The sequence below is a fragment of the Entelurus aequoreus genome, linkage group LG04, assembly GCF_033978785.1.
Source record: "Entelurus aequoreus isolate RoL-2023_Sb linkage group LG04, RoL_Eaeq_v1.1, whole genome shotgun sequence".
Lineage (NCBI taxonomy): Eukaryota > Metazoa > Chordata > Actinopteri > Syngnathiformes > Syngnathidae > Entelurus > Entelurus aequoreus.
This window is the reverse complement of record NC_084734.1, coordinates 52,332,351-52,345,322: the sequence shown is the minus strand read 5'-3', so window position 1 is coordinate 52,345,322 and position 12,972 is coordinate 52,332,351. Positions and strand designations below refer to the sequence as shown.

The following is a 12,972-nucleotide window of genomic DNA, read 5'->3' as shown; positions in this document are numbered from 1 at the left end:
CACGCCACACTGGGAGAAGTGGGGGCGCTCAAGCTAGCACAGTGGTCCCCAACCATTTTGTAACTGCGGACCGGTCAACGCTCAAAAATATGTCCCGCGGCCCGAGGGGGGGGTGGGACTGGGGCTATTTATTTATTTATTTTGTCATAAAAAAATACAATCATGTGTGCATACAGACTATATCCCTGCAGACTGTTCTGATCTATGTTGATATATAATGTAGGAACCAGAAATATTAATAACAGACTGATTTAATAGAAATAAAAATAATAATACATTTTATTTTTTTATTTTTTTAAATTTCTCGTGCGGCCCGGTACCAATCGATCCATGGACCGGTACCGCGCCGCGACCCGGTGGTTGGGGACCACTGAGCTAGCAGACACATATCTCTCCAGCGGAAGCCAGCCTTTTTTTCTTTTTTTTTTGTATTTTTAACAAACATGACATTTTTATTAGAATAAGCCAGCGTTTGTGGGTGTTTTTTGTCAGATGCAAAAATATTGTTTTATTGCTTGGAAAGAAATTGAATTAAATTAATGTGTCTGCCAATATGGAGGATTATATACTGTATCCAAGATTAAATACTTCTCTAAACTGGACTTTAAGACAAAATAAATGTGATCATACAAAGTACGTTTTCATGGAGGATAGCTATTGCTGTTTCAGATACAAATACAGAAAGGTAAGATACACTCACAATACTTGATTTATTTTGCTAAAAGAAAATGGGACCAAAAAGTATTTAATAACAACTTTATCAAATACTTTTTGGAACCATTTATCATATCATAATATCATTATGATAACATTTTTATGAAAGCGAATTACCCCCTTCTTTTTCCTGCTAGTTTAATGTGAAACCTAAATTAACAATTATTAGAGCTGCACATATGAATTTAAGTTAAAAAAAAAAAGAAGAAAATAAACCTCCAAAAGTATCTATGCCTCACCTGGCGTTTAGTTCACCGCGCGTCACTGTGTGGTATCTGACCTGCCATCTGCAAGCCACAAATACAATTGCGAAAGTAAACCGGATGTTGTACGTTAAGTAAAACTAATTAGCAAACATCAAACAGGACTGTGTGAGGAGTAGGGCTGCGAATCTTTGGGTGTCCCACGATTCGATTCAATATCGATTCTTGGGGTCACGATTCGATTCAAAATCAATTTTTTTCGATTCAACGCAATTCTCTATTCATTCAATACATAGGATTTCAGCAGGATCTACCCCAGTCTGCTGACATGCAAGCAGAGTAGTAGATTTTTGTAAAAAGCTTTTATAATTGTAAAGGACAATGTTTTATCAACTGATTGCAATAATGTAAATTTGTTTTGATTATTAAATGAACCAAAAATATGAATTATTTTATCTTTGTGAAAATATTGGACACAGTGTGTTGTCAAGCTTATGAGATGCGATGCAAGTGTAAGCCACTGTGACACTATTGTTCTTTTTTTAATTTTTTTATAAATGTCTAATGATAACGTCAATGAGGGATTTTTAATCACTGCTATGTTGAAATTGTAACTAATATTGATACTGTTGTTGATAATATTCATTTTTGTTTCACTACTTTTGGTTTGTTCTGTGTCGTGTTTGTGTCTCCTCTCAATTGCTCTGTTTATTGCAGTTCTGAGTGTTGCTGGGTTGGGTTTGGTTTTGGAATTGGATTGCATTGTTATGGTATTGTTGTGTATTGTTTTGTTGGATTGATTAGTTAAAAAAAAAAATCGATTTAAAAAAAAAAAGAGAATCGATTCTGAATCGCACATCGTGAGAGTCGCGATTCAAATTCAAATCAATTTTTTCCCACACCCCTACGAGATAGGTATTTGAGTTATTATTTTTTTGTTTGTTTTTTTCAGGTTATTTGTGAAATGGAGATTTAGATTGTGAATAGACTCAACCACCCCTCACGACAGCGAGAGGACAAGCGGTAAAAAAATGGATGGACGGACTACTGTATGACCCACACTCCGTAGCAGAAGGTGGCGGTATTGCACCATGAAGCTGGATAGCAACCGCCGTAGTACACGAAGAAGAAAAAGAAGAAGAACCGGATGTTGTGGTCGCAACTAGCATTAGTTAGCATGAGCTAGCGTTTTGACAACAATGTCTGAGGACCTGTGAATGATAATGATTCATTCGTTTTACTACATTGTCTAACTGACTACCAGGCTACGTGGGGTAATAGTTGCATTATTCATCACATTTATTGTTTATCCAGTTTGAATCGCTAACGGCCATTATAGCACAAGCGCAGCTTTGCTGTTCACTGTAAAGCTCAGCACGAAGTTTTTATTGTATTCTTCTTGCTCACTTGGTGATTATATGCAAACATAAATTGTGTAATTTGTTCACCTTATTGATACTTTCGCCCAATTGCATGTGTGATTGTTGAGGTATTCAAATTGTTCACTCTAATATACTTATTGTCAGTGTTGGGACTAACGCGTTACAAAGTAACGCCGTTAGTTTCGGCGGTAACTAGTAATCTAACGCATTATTTTTTATATTCAGTAACTCAGTCACCGTTACTACATGATGCGTTACTGCGTTATTTTACGTTACTTTTTATGTAGTATTGGCTTAAAACAGAAGATCTGAGTGTGTTTTGTGGCAGCACTACGGTGTCGTTCTTCTGAATCTCTTGTGTCACACGGAGGAGCCGCCGCGCTGTGTGTGTGTCTGAGTGCGGGAAGGAAAGGGAGGGAGGGGAGGGGTGCGCGCAGCAGCATTCGTGAGGGAGGGGCGGAGACAGAGAGAGCGAGAGAGTTGTTAACACGCATGCGTCACCAGGCTCAGCTTTTTACCGATAGATTTATCAGATTAAATTTTTTATTATCTATAGCAGGGGTGTCAAAAGTGTGCCCCGGAGGCCATTTTCAGCCCACAGCTAATGTTTTAAAGGCCCACAGCACTTTCTAAGAATACTATTAAAATAAACAAAAACATAACAAAAGTGAAATAAAAAAGCTTAAAGGTGAAATGTAATTTAGAAAACGTTGCAATGTTGACTAATAAAACAAAGCTGGGTTTTTTTTCTTTCAAACTCATTGCTCAAAACATAATATTGAATCAAAATCAATGTTATTATGAATTATAGTACACACACTCTGTCAATTCTCTTATATACTCTTTATTTCTAGACTTCTAGAGTGTTTGATTATCATATCGCTCTAAATGTATAAAAAATAAAATTCACAAACACAAAGAGGGATCCTAGTGGGCCAGGCCAATATTTCCTTATCTCTAAACTAAAACTGGGGAAATGTGTAGAGTGTTCTGGGCTTCAGACATGATTTTATTTCAGAATTCCTTGAGAGAAAAAACGCCTGGTTAAGCTTTGGTATGTAAAAATAAAGTTAAAGTACGTATTTCGTTTACAGCTATGTTGTTATTATGCTGTTTGTTACTTATGTATGTTATGTTGCAGCTATTTAAAATAGTTTTGTCAATTTGTTCTGGCCTGAAATAAGTTGGCCCTTTGAAACATATCTTTGTCTTTGTGTGTTGTATGTAGACCACATTGCTTAGCAGAGTTCAGTGATGCAAATGCATGTCAAGTTGATCAACACATTGTATTATTCTCCAGTGCAATAACAGTACTGAAATGAAGGCTAAAAGGGCATTAATGGGAGCTTTAAAAAAAGAAGTAACTAAATAGTTACTTTTCACAGTAACGCATTACTTTTTGGTGTTAGTAACTGAGTAACTGAGTTACTTTTGAAATAAAGTAACTAGTAACTGTAACTAGTTACTGGTTTTCAGTAACTAACCCAACACTGCTTATTGTTAGTTGTATTAATTGCACGTTTTGTGTGGCAGCTCAAGATGTCTGAGGAGCACTTAGTGACGTCAGAGGAGCAGACTGTGTCTTTGGTGGATGTCTTGCAGGAGGACCAGGAGCTGCAAGAAGAAGCTTCTGCTGTGTTAGCTGGAAGTGACTCAGATCACTGCTCCTATCCTCAGGTGATCTGTCACATAGAAGATCTCATCATGTTGTCACTGCAAATAATGTTGATGTTTCAAATGATTGGTGCATGTGTGTGCAGGGCTATGTGAAGCGTCAGGCTTTGTACGCTTGCAACACATGCACACCAAAAGGAGGCGAAGCAGCTGGCGTGTGTTTGGCGTGTTCGTACAAATGCCATGAAGGTCACGACTTGTTTGAGCTCTACACCAAGAGGTGATGACCTTTCACCTTTTGATCAGTAATAAATCAAATAGATTGCAGTTAGTACGTCAATAAAAGAGAACATTGATGAAGTTGCTCTGTACTATTGTGCTCTTCAGGAACTTCCGCTGTGACTGTGGAAACAAGAAATTTGCAGATGTGCGGTGTAAACTCTTTACTGTGAGTCACTGGACAGATCAATGTGTGCGTGTGCATGTGTGAGTGTGTATACACACCAATGTTTACTGCTTTTCTTCCATCAAACATTAGATGTTGATCAGTCCATCCCAAAATGACTCTCACCCTCATAATCTCATTCGAATGAGATTTGGAGATACATGCACTGATTGGGCTTCTTCTATATTATTTTAAAAAAACAATAACCACATGTCGACTAAACTCTGACAGTCAGTCATTAGCAAACTATTTTATTATTGTACCACTTATTTTTGTCCTTCAACGTTCTAATAATCTTTTGTCCATTTATATGTTAGGACAAGGAGGATTTCAACACTCTGAATAAATACAGTCATAACTTCTTTGGAGAGTACTGTACTTGCTGTCGGCCGTACCCTGACCCAGAAGACCAGGTGACACTCTGGCACTCTTTGACATTGACTGTGCACACGTGTCCCTTTTTTGTTTATTTTAGTTCTAAAAAACCCCAACATTTTTTAAAACCTTCCTAAGATGTTTTTTTTTCATTCAATGATTTTATTCACAGGTTGAAGATGAAATGATCCAGTGTGTGTTATGTGAGGATTGGCTGCATGGTCGGGTGCGTTTTTCTGAACTTTAAGATTGACTTAGTCACGTGTACTGTAGGCTATCTAACATATAGTGTGTGTGTGTGTGTGTGTGTGTGTGTCCAGCATCTGGGCTGTGAAGTTCCAGATTGTGTAGAGCTGCAGGAGATGATCTGTGAGTCATGTATGAACAGAAACATGTTCTTGTGGTGCTATGCCGATCATATCGCAGGTAAACTTTGTCTGATCTAATTTTCCAGAATCTCCTTTGGTATCAATATTGTATTGTGATTTCCTCTGTCCAGTTGCAGGTCCTGCAGTTGAGTCAGAGGTGAAGGAGACAGGAGCCCACCTGGATCGGTCTGACAAGGTGAAGATATCGTCAGATTGTCAAATGACCTCCAAAATGAAACAGACTTTCCACGGTTTATTGACTTCATTCAGGTGGATGACGTCGCCGAGCCGAGCTGCAAAAGAGTTTGTCAGGAGGATCCTAGTTGCAGAATGAAGCAGCTTCAGGCGACGGGTGTTAAGCGGGCCCGGTCTGGAGCGGTATTTTGGCCGTCGGGGTGGCGTTCAAAGCTGTGCCGCTGCAGTGCCTGCCAGGTGCCATAAGTCCGACCTTCTGTTTCACGAGCAAAGCTGGTAACACGTCTTCTGCTTTCTTCAGGGAAGTCTGTCAGAGGCAGGTGTCTCCTTCCTGCTGGATGAGTTGGATACTGTCCTTGCTTACGAGGACAAAGGAAAGAGTGAGGAACAGTGTGAACAAAGTCACGACCCTCTGATGTCAGCGCTAGACAACTTGAACAGAGTACAGCAGCTGGAGATCATTCACGGTAAAAAAAAGTGATGGCGCCAGCAAAACAACCAGTCAAATGTGTGCGCTGGGTTTATTCTACTTCCTGTTAGGATACAACGACATGAAGAGTGAACTGAAAGACTTCCTGCAGAGGTTTGCTGCAGAAGGAAAGGTAAGTGCTGCGAACATTCAAGACCACATTTGACCAAGTGGGGTTGCTGCTGCTAACAATGTCTAAAGGGTAACCAGGTGGAACAGTCACATGACTGGTGTATTTTTCATGCGACAGGTTGTGACATCTGATGACATTCGGCAGTTCTTTGAGCAGCAGCAGAGTCGCAAAAGAAATCAAGTCGACGGACGCTTCTACTGTGCCTGATGCCCTTCGACCTTCACCAGATGTCCTCTTGCTGCCCCATCACAGTCTATTTAGTGTTTTGTCTTGATGAACAATGCTTGTTGTTCATATTTCATTTCAGGGGTTAAAGGTCAGTGACAGTGATGTTTTTTTTAAATGAAAAATAAAAACTAGTCTGCGCCAGTGAAATTTGTATGCATGTGTCGTCTGTTTACTACCAATGTTTTTACCTTATACTAGGGCTGTCAAAGTAAACGTTTTAACTCATGTGATTAATCACAAAACATTGCATTAATTGTGTATAAATGCAGATTAATCATGCAATTTATTTTGACCGCACATACTCATTTACCTTAACCTCTGATGGTTACCTGAAAGTGTGTTGTTATACAGTCAGTGATCAGGTCAGTGCAAAGATGAGTGAGGATCAGACTGTTTAGCTCAATTGTAAAGTTCACCTCAAAATAAACACCCAATGGTATTTTAGATAAAATTGTTAGCAAGTTTTTAACAGATAAAAAATATTCCTGTATAACATTCTGACAATAAAATTGCATTTGTGTCAAAATATTGATGTCTTTTTTTTAAGTTCATTTAAAATATGCATGAAAGAAATGTACTATTAATCAAAATGCAAAAGTGTGATTATTCTTAATAAAATGTAATCGTTTGACAGTATGAATACATGAATGAGGAAATAGATGAATGAATGAATGTGGCTGCCAGTCTGGAAGAATATATTTCCAAACTTATAAACTTCTCCACGAGGAAAACAAGATATTTTTACAACAAAGTACATTTTCATAAGCTGTAAAATGGTTATTAATTTTGTAAAAGTAAAAAAAGCAAATATACTGTATATATATATATATATATATATATATATATATATATGCTATATGCTTCTTTTTTTTTTTTACATATATATATATACAGTATATATATATATATATATATACAGGTATATATATATATATATATATACAGGTATATATATATATATATACTGTATATATATATATATTGATTGATTGATTGAGACTTTTATTAGTAGGTTGCACATTGAAGTACATATTCCGTACAATTGACCACTAAATGGTAACATCCGAATAAGTTTTTCAACTTGTTTAAGTCGGGGTCCACTTAAATTGATTCATGATACAGATATATACTATCATATATACTATCATCATAATACAGTCATCACACAAGATAATCACAATGAATTATTTACATTATTTACAATCAGGGGTGTGGAGGGGGGGTGGGGGGGTGGGGGGTTAGGATATGGACATCAAGTAGTGGACATAGAGAGAGAGAGAGAGATCAGAAGGCATAAGAAAAAGTATCTGCATTTGATTGTTTACATTTGATTGTTAGCAATCCGGGGAGGGTGTTAGTTTAGGGTTGTAGCTGCCTGGAGGTGAACTTTTATTGCGGTTTTGAAGGAGGATAGAGATGCCCTTTCTTTTATACCTGTTGGGAGCGCATTCCACATTGATGTGGCATAGAAAGAGAATGAGTTAAGACCTTTGTTAGTTCGGAATCTGGGTTTAACGTGGTTAGTGGAGCTCCCCCTGGTGTTGTGGTTATGGCGGTCATTTACGTTAAGGAAGTAGTTTGACATGTACTTCGGTATCAGGGAGGTGTAGCGGATTTTATAGACTAGGCTCAGTGCTAGTAGTTTAACTCTGTCCTCCACCTTGAGCCAGCCCACTTTAGAGAAGTGGGTAGGAGTGAGGTGGGATCTGGGGTGGAGGTCTAGCAGTAACCTGACTAGCTTGTTCTGAGATGTTTGGAGTTTAGATTTAAGGGTTTTGGAGGTGCTAGGGTACCAGGAGGTGCATGCGTAATCGAAAAAGGGTTGAACGAGAGTTCCCGCCAGAATCCTCAAGGTGCTTTTGTTGACCAGAGAGGAGATTCTGTAGAGAAATCTCGTTCGTTGGTTAACCTTTTTGATTACCTTGGTTGCCATTTTATCACAGGAAAGGTTAGCCTCTAGAATGGAACCTAGGTAGGAGACCTCATCTTTCCTGGTGATAACAATGTCACCCACTTTTATGGTGAAGTCATTGACTTTCTTGAGGTTGATGTGGGACCCAAACAGGATGGATTCTGTTTTACCCAAGTGTATGGATAGCTTGTTGTCAGCGAGCCAGGTGCAAGTTCTACAGAGCTCAGCACTGAGGATTTTCTCCACCTGTGACTTGTCCTTGCCAGATACCACCAAGGCAGAGTCATCCGCAAACAAAAACAATTCACAGTCGCATGCCGATGACATGTCGTTTATGTATATTAGGAACAGTAGATGTCCCAATATACTGCCTTGGGGGACTCCACAGCTCACCGAGAGGGGGGGGGGACACGGTGCCGTTCACCTCTACCACCTGCTCCCTCCCCTCAAAGTAAGATTGCATCCAGCTCCATGAGTTTTTGTTAAATCCGATTGCTCTGAGCTTATCCAACAGTATAGCGTGGTTAACGGTGTCAAAGGCCTTCTGAAGGTCCAGCATGACCATGCCGCAGTATTTGCCCGCGTCCACCTCATGTTTGATGTGGTCGGTCAGATAGAGAAGGCATGTGTCAGTGGAGTGGTTAGTTCTGAAGCCGGATTGGAATTTGTACATGAGTTTATTAGTGGCAAGGTAACTATCGACCTGTTCATAAACAATTTTTTCCATTACTTTCGAAATGGAACTGAAAATAGAAACAGGTCGGTAGTTGCCAGGTTCCAATTTGCTTCCTTTTTTAAAGAGGGGAGTTACTCTTGCAATCTTAAAATCTTTTGGTACTTGGCCTTGTGTAATTGATAGGTTTATTATGTGCGTGATGATCGGGGCAATGATGGAGGCAGAGTCCCTGAGGAATCTGGAGGGAATATTATCAAGGCCGGTGGCCTTGTTAGGGTGGAGCGCGTTTAATTTTTTAAACACCTCATCAGCTGTGACCATTTCTATATATATGTGTGTGTGTGTATCTTGTTTTTCTAATTTTAATGAAAAACTTATATTAATTAAAGCATATGCATTAAAAATCAACTCTAAAGGCATTGATGCCTCTCCTTCAATCAGGGGCGGACTTACCATTACACAAACAGGCGGTTGCTTAGGGCACCAAGATTTCCAAGGGCCACAAAAATTAAAGTTTTCTTCCATTTAAACAATTCTTAATTTTTTTTGTCTTAATTTGTGCGTTAAAAAATACGTTATAATGCTGAAATTGTTTTTGTTTTTTAATTGCCTATCATTCACAATCTCTTCGTGAGACAAGAACACATTCTGAACAAAAATATAGACGCAACACTTTCGTTTTTGCTCCCATTTTTCATGAGTTGAACTCAAAAACCTAAAACTTTAACTATATACACACACACAATACCTATTCTTCTCAAATATGTCTTAATCCGTGTTAGTGAGCGTGATCTTTATCAAGATAATCCATCCCACCTCACAGGTGTGGCATATCAAGATGCTGATTAAACAGCATGATTATTGCACAGGTGTGTCTTAGGCTGCCCACAATAAAAGACCACCCTGAAATGTGAAGTTTTGCTTTATTTGGGGGTATCAGAAAAGGAGGCAGTATCTGGTGTGACCACCATTTGCCTCACGCAGTGCAGCACATCTCCTTCACATAGAGTTGATCAGGTTGTTGATTGTTGCCTGTGGAATGTTGGTCCACTACTCTTGGGGCGGTATAATTTGGTTGGTAGAGCAGCAGTGCCAGAAAATTCAGGGTTCTAGGTTCGATCCCCGCTTCCGCCATCCTAGTCACTGCCGTTGTGTCCTTGGGCAAGATGCTTTACCCACCTGCTCCCAGTGCCACCCACACTGGTTTAAAAATGTAACTTAGATATTGTCACTTGAGAAAAGCGCTATATAAATATTAGAGCTGTGAATCTTTGGGTGTCCCACTATTCGATTCAATAGCAATTCTTGGGGTCACGATTCGATACAAAATCGATTTATTTTTCAATTCAACACGATTCTCGATTCAAAAACGATTTTTTTCCGATTCAAAACGATTCTCTATTCATTCAATACATAGGATTTCAGCAGGATCTACCCCAGTCTGTGTTGTTACACATGGTCTGCGGTTGTGAGGCCAGTTGGATGTACTGACAAATTCTCTGAAATGCATTTGGAGACAATTTATGGTAGAGAAATGAGCATTCCATTAACGGGAAACAGCTCTGGTGGACATTCCTGCAGTCAGCATGCCAACTGCATGCTCCCTCAAAACTTGCGGCATCTGTGGCATTGTGCTGTGTGATAAAACTGCACATTTCAGCATGGCCTTTTATTGTGGGCAGCCTAAGGCAAACCTGTGCTATCTTGGCAAAGAAGAAATGCTCACTAACACAGATTTGTGAACAATATTTGAGAGGAATAGATAGGTATTTTGTGTATATAGTAAAAGTTTTAGATTATTGAGTTCAACTCATGAAAAATGGGATAAAAAACAAAAGTGTTGCATTTAACACTTAATAAACGCTAGCAAGAGGCGGCTAACATTGGGATTCGTAATATTCGGCCTACAGAGCTGTATAAAAACATCCAAAAACATCCATCAACGTTTTATATAAATTCTGTAAATGTATATGTAATGTAGGCACATTCATAATAACATATTAATAATGTAATATTTATGCGTTTTGCTAATTTAAGCATTGCCGTAAATTTTTTTTGCCGGCATTACTTTCACAGAGCGCATTGCGTTCTCTATTTCCTTCAACAACAGCAGCTACCACTAATCATGGTAGTTAGTGAGAGCCAACGACTACTACTTTGAACAAAATTACGATCCAGAACCATATCTTTTCGAGCCTGAATATAAGGAGGATGAGCTATAAAAAATTAGAAGCTGTGTGCTAAGAAGATCCAGCTTTTATTAAACACAAAGCATCATGTAGCAGTATTGCCAAGTGCTGCACAAAATATACAAACTATAAACATAATAAAACAATCACTTACTGTACAAAATCTACTCTCACCGGGATGTCAACTGATGGGATGTTTATATCTTTCAGCACAATTAGATGATGAATTTATCATAATCCTCACTCATGTAAGAACATGCTAGGAGCAAAAAAGCATCTTGTTGGGTATTCCTAGCAATGTCTTCTGGTCTAAGTTGAATTAAAAAAATTACCAACTTCTCGGGTAATTGCAACAACCTTCTACTAGACTGAGAGGTGTGATTTATAATCTAGCACAAATTTTAACCAACTCAGAGCCGATGCAGCAGCTCAGTATGTTAATAGCTGCATAAGCTAGTTACCTCTCTGTGATCAAGGCACCGCTAAAAGAAGTTTCTGGGCGTTAGCTCTTATTAAAACAATATCGCTAATACTTGGTTATTAGGTTGGTCCCGACATGTAAATGGAGTATTGTTGGCGGTTTAAAATCTTTTTTAGAGGGCTTTATGGGCGTAATTGTGGTAATCTGTAATGTCCTTGCTCATTTCTGTTGTCTGCACTCCATGTTCACTCTCTCTCTCGTTCACAGTATGGAGTGCAGCTGACGCAAGGCAGCAGCACACACCTGACAGTAATTAGAAACAGCTTATTTAACCAGGCTGCTGACAACCGGTGAGCGCCGGAACTTTGCCATTGCTTGCAACCTGTTGGTCGTGCCAAGAGAACTCACTAGTTCATCGCGTACCTTTCACCTCAGGTTGGCCCGTATTATTCCTAGCCTTGTCTAGCGTTTTATTTTGTACCTAGTCTATTTACTTCTTTCATGAAGTATATTTTTCCTAGCCTTGTCTAGCGCTTTTAGTTTTGTGTGTTTTTTTTCTCTTAGTAGTTTTTTACATGGTGTGTTTTGTGTTTTCCACCATCGCCTTTGTTTTGCTACCTTGTGCTTCCGCCCAATAAAAGGAAGAACAATTGTAAACACAAATTCGTCTCTGCATCCTTGGGATCCACCTCACCGATTCCTAACAGAAAGTTCCGGCCATACTATGGAACCCGCAGAGACAGACTCCTGGAAAAGAGCATTTCAAGGCCATGCTCAACGGATCAACCAGCAGGGGGACCAGCTTGACCACCTGAGCCGAGGTCTACAGGGGATGTCGGAGCGTCAAGACGCCATGTTGGAGCGAGTCAACATGCTGCTAGCCACCGTCATACCCACCTCGACCACTGTGCCTGACCAGGCATCCACCCAACCTACACAACCCGCAAGTACCAGCAACATACGGCTATCCCGACCCGAACGTTTTTCCGGGGAAAGGGAAGACGTAAGACAATTCCTGACGCAGTGTGAACTTCATTTCGAGCTAAACGCTTCCGCATTCACCTCTGAGCGGGCTAAGGTAGCGTTTGTTATCTCTCACCTGTCTGGCCGTGCTGGCACCTGGGCGACTGCCGAATGGAACCGTCAGACCACCTCCAGCTCCACATACGCGAACTTTTCCAAATCCTTGAAGCAAATCTTCCAACGACGACTCCCAGGTAGAGAGGCAGCGAGATCCCTTTTCCGGCTGCAACAGGGTTCACGACGGGTCGCGGATTACGCGATCGAGTTCCGCACCATGGCCGCCGATTGTGACTGGGGTCCCTCAGCACTGTTGGACGCTTTCTTCCTGGGTCTCGCGGACGAGATTCATCACATGATGATCCCGCTGTCACTCCCGACGAATCTGGATGATCTCATCGAGCTGGCGGTGCAAATCGACTTCCGCCTATTGGAGGAGAGGAGGGATCGACGAGGGAGACAAGCCCCACCTAGCAGCCAATCAGCGCCAGCTAGACCTGCCATCTGCAAGACGGAGCAACTCGAAGACACCTCTCCTTCATGGCAGATAGATGAGCCGATGCAACTGGGAGGCCGCCGACTCACCACCGCCGAGAGGGAACGTCGCGTTCGCCTCCAACTCTGCCTA

General features: G+C 40.2%; 1 protein-coding gene across 1 annotated transcript; it reads left to right on the top strand.

The window, feature by feature from the left end:
- The first annotated feature begins 2,034 nt into the window (after nucleotides 1-2,034).
- On the top strand, nucleotides 2,035-6,645 carry ubr7 (ubiquitin protein ligase E3 component n-recognin 7). The gene is made up of 12 exons (XM_062045267.1): nucleotides 2,035-2,191; nucleotides 3,833-3,976; nucleotides 4,060-4,193; nucleotides 4,301-4,361; nucleotides 4,676-4,771; nucleotides 4,906-4,959; nucleotides 5,054-5,159; nucleotides 5,233-5,297; nucleotides 5,372-5,533; nucleotides 5,598-5,763; nucleotides 5,837-5,898; nucleotides 6,016-6,645. The coding sequence occupies exons 2-12, from the start codon at nucleotides 3,839-3,841 to the stop codon at nucleotides 6,103-6,105; spliced, it is 1,134 nt and encodes a 377-aa protein (XP_061901251.1). The 5' UTR covers nucleotides 2,035-2,191; nucleotides 3,833-3,838; the 3' UTR covers nucleotides 6,106-6,645.
- The last annotated feature ends 6,327 nt before the right edge of the window (nucleotides 6,646-12,972 follow it).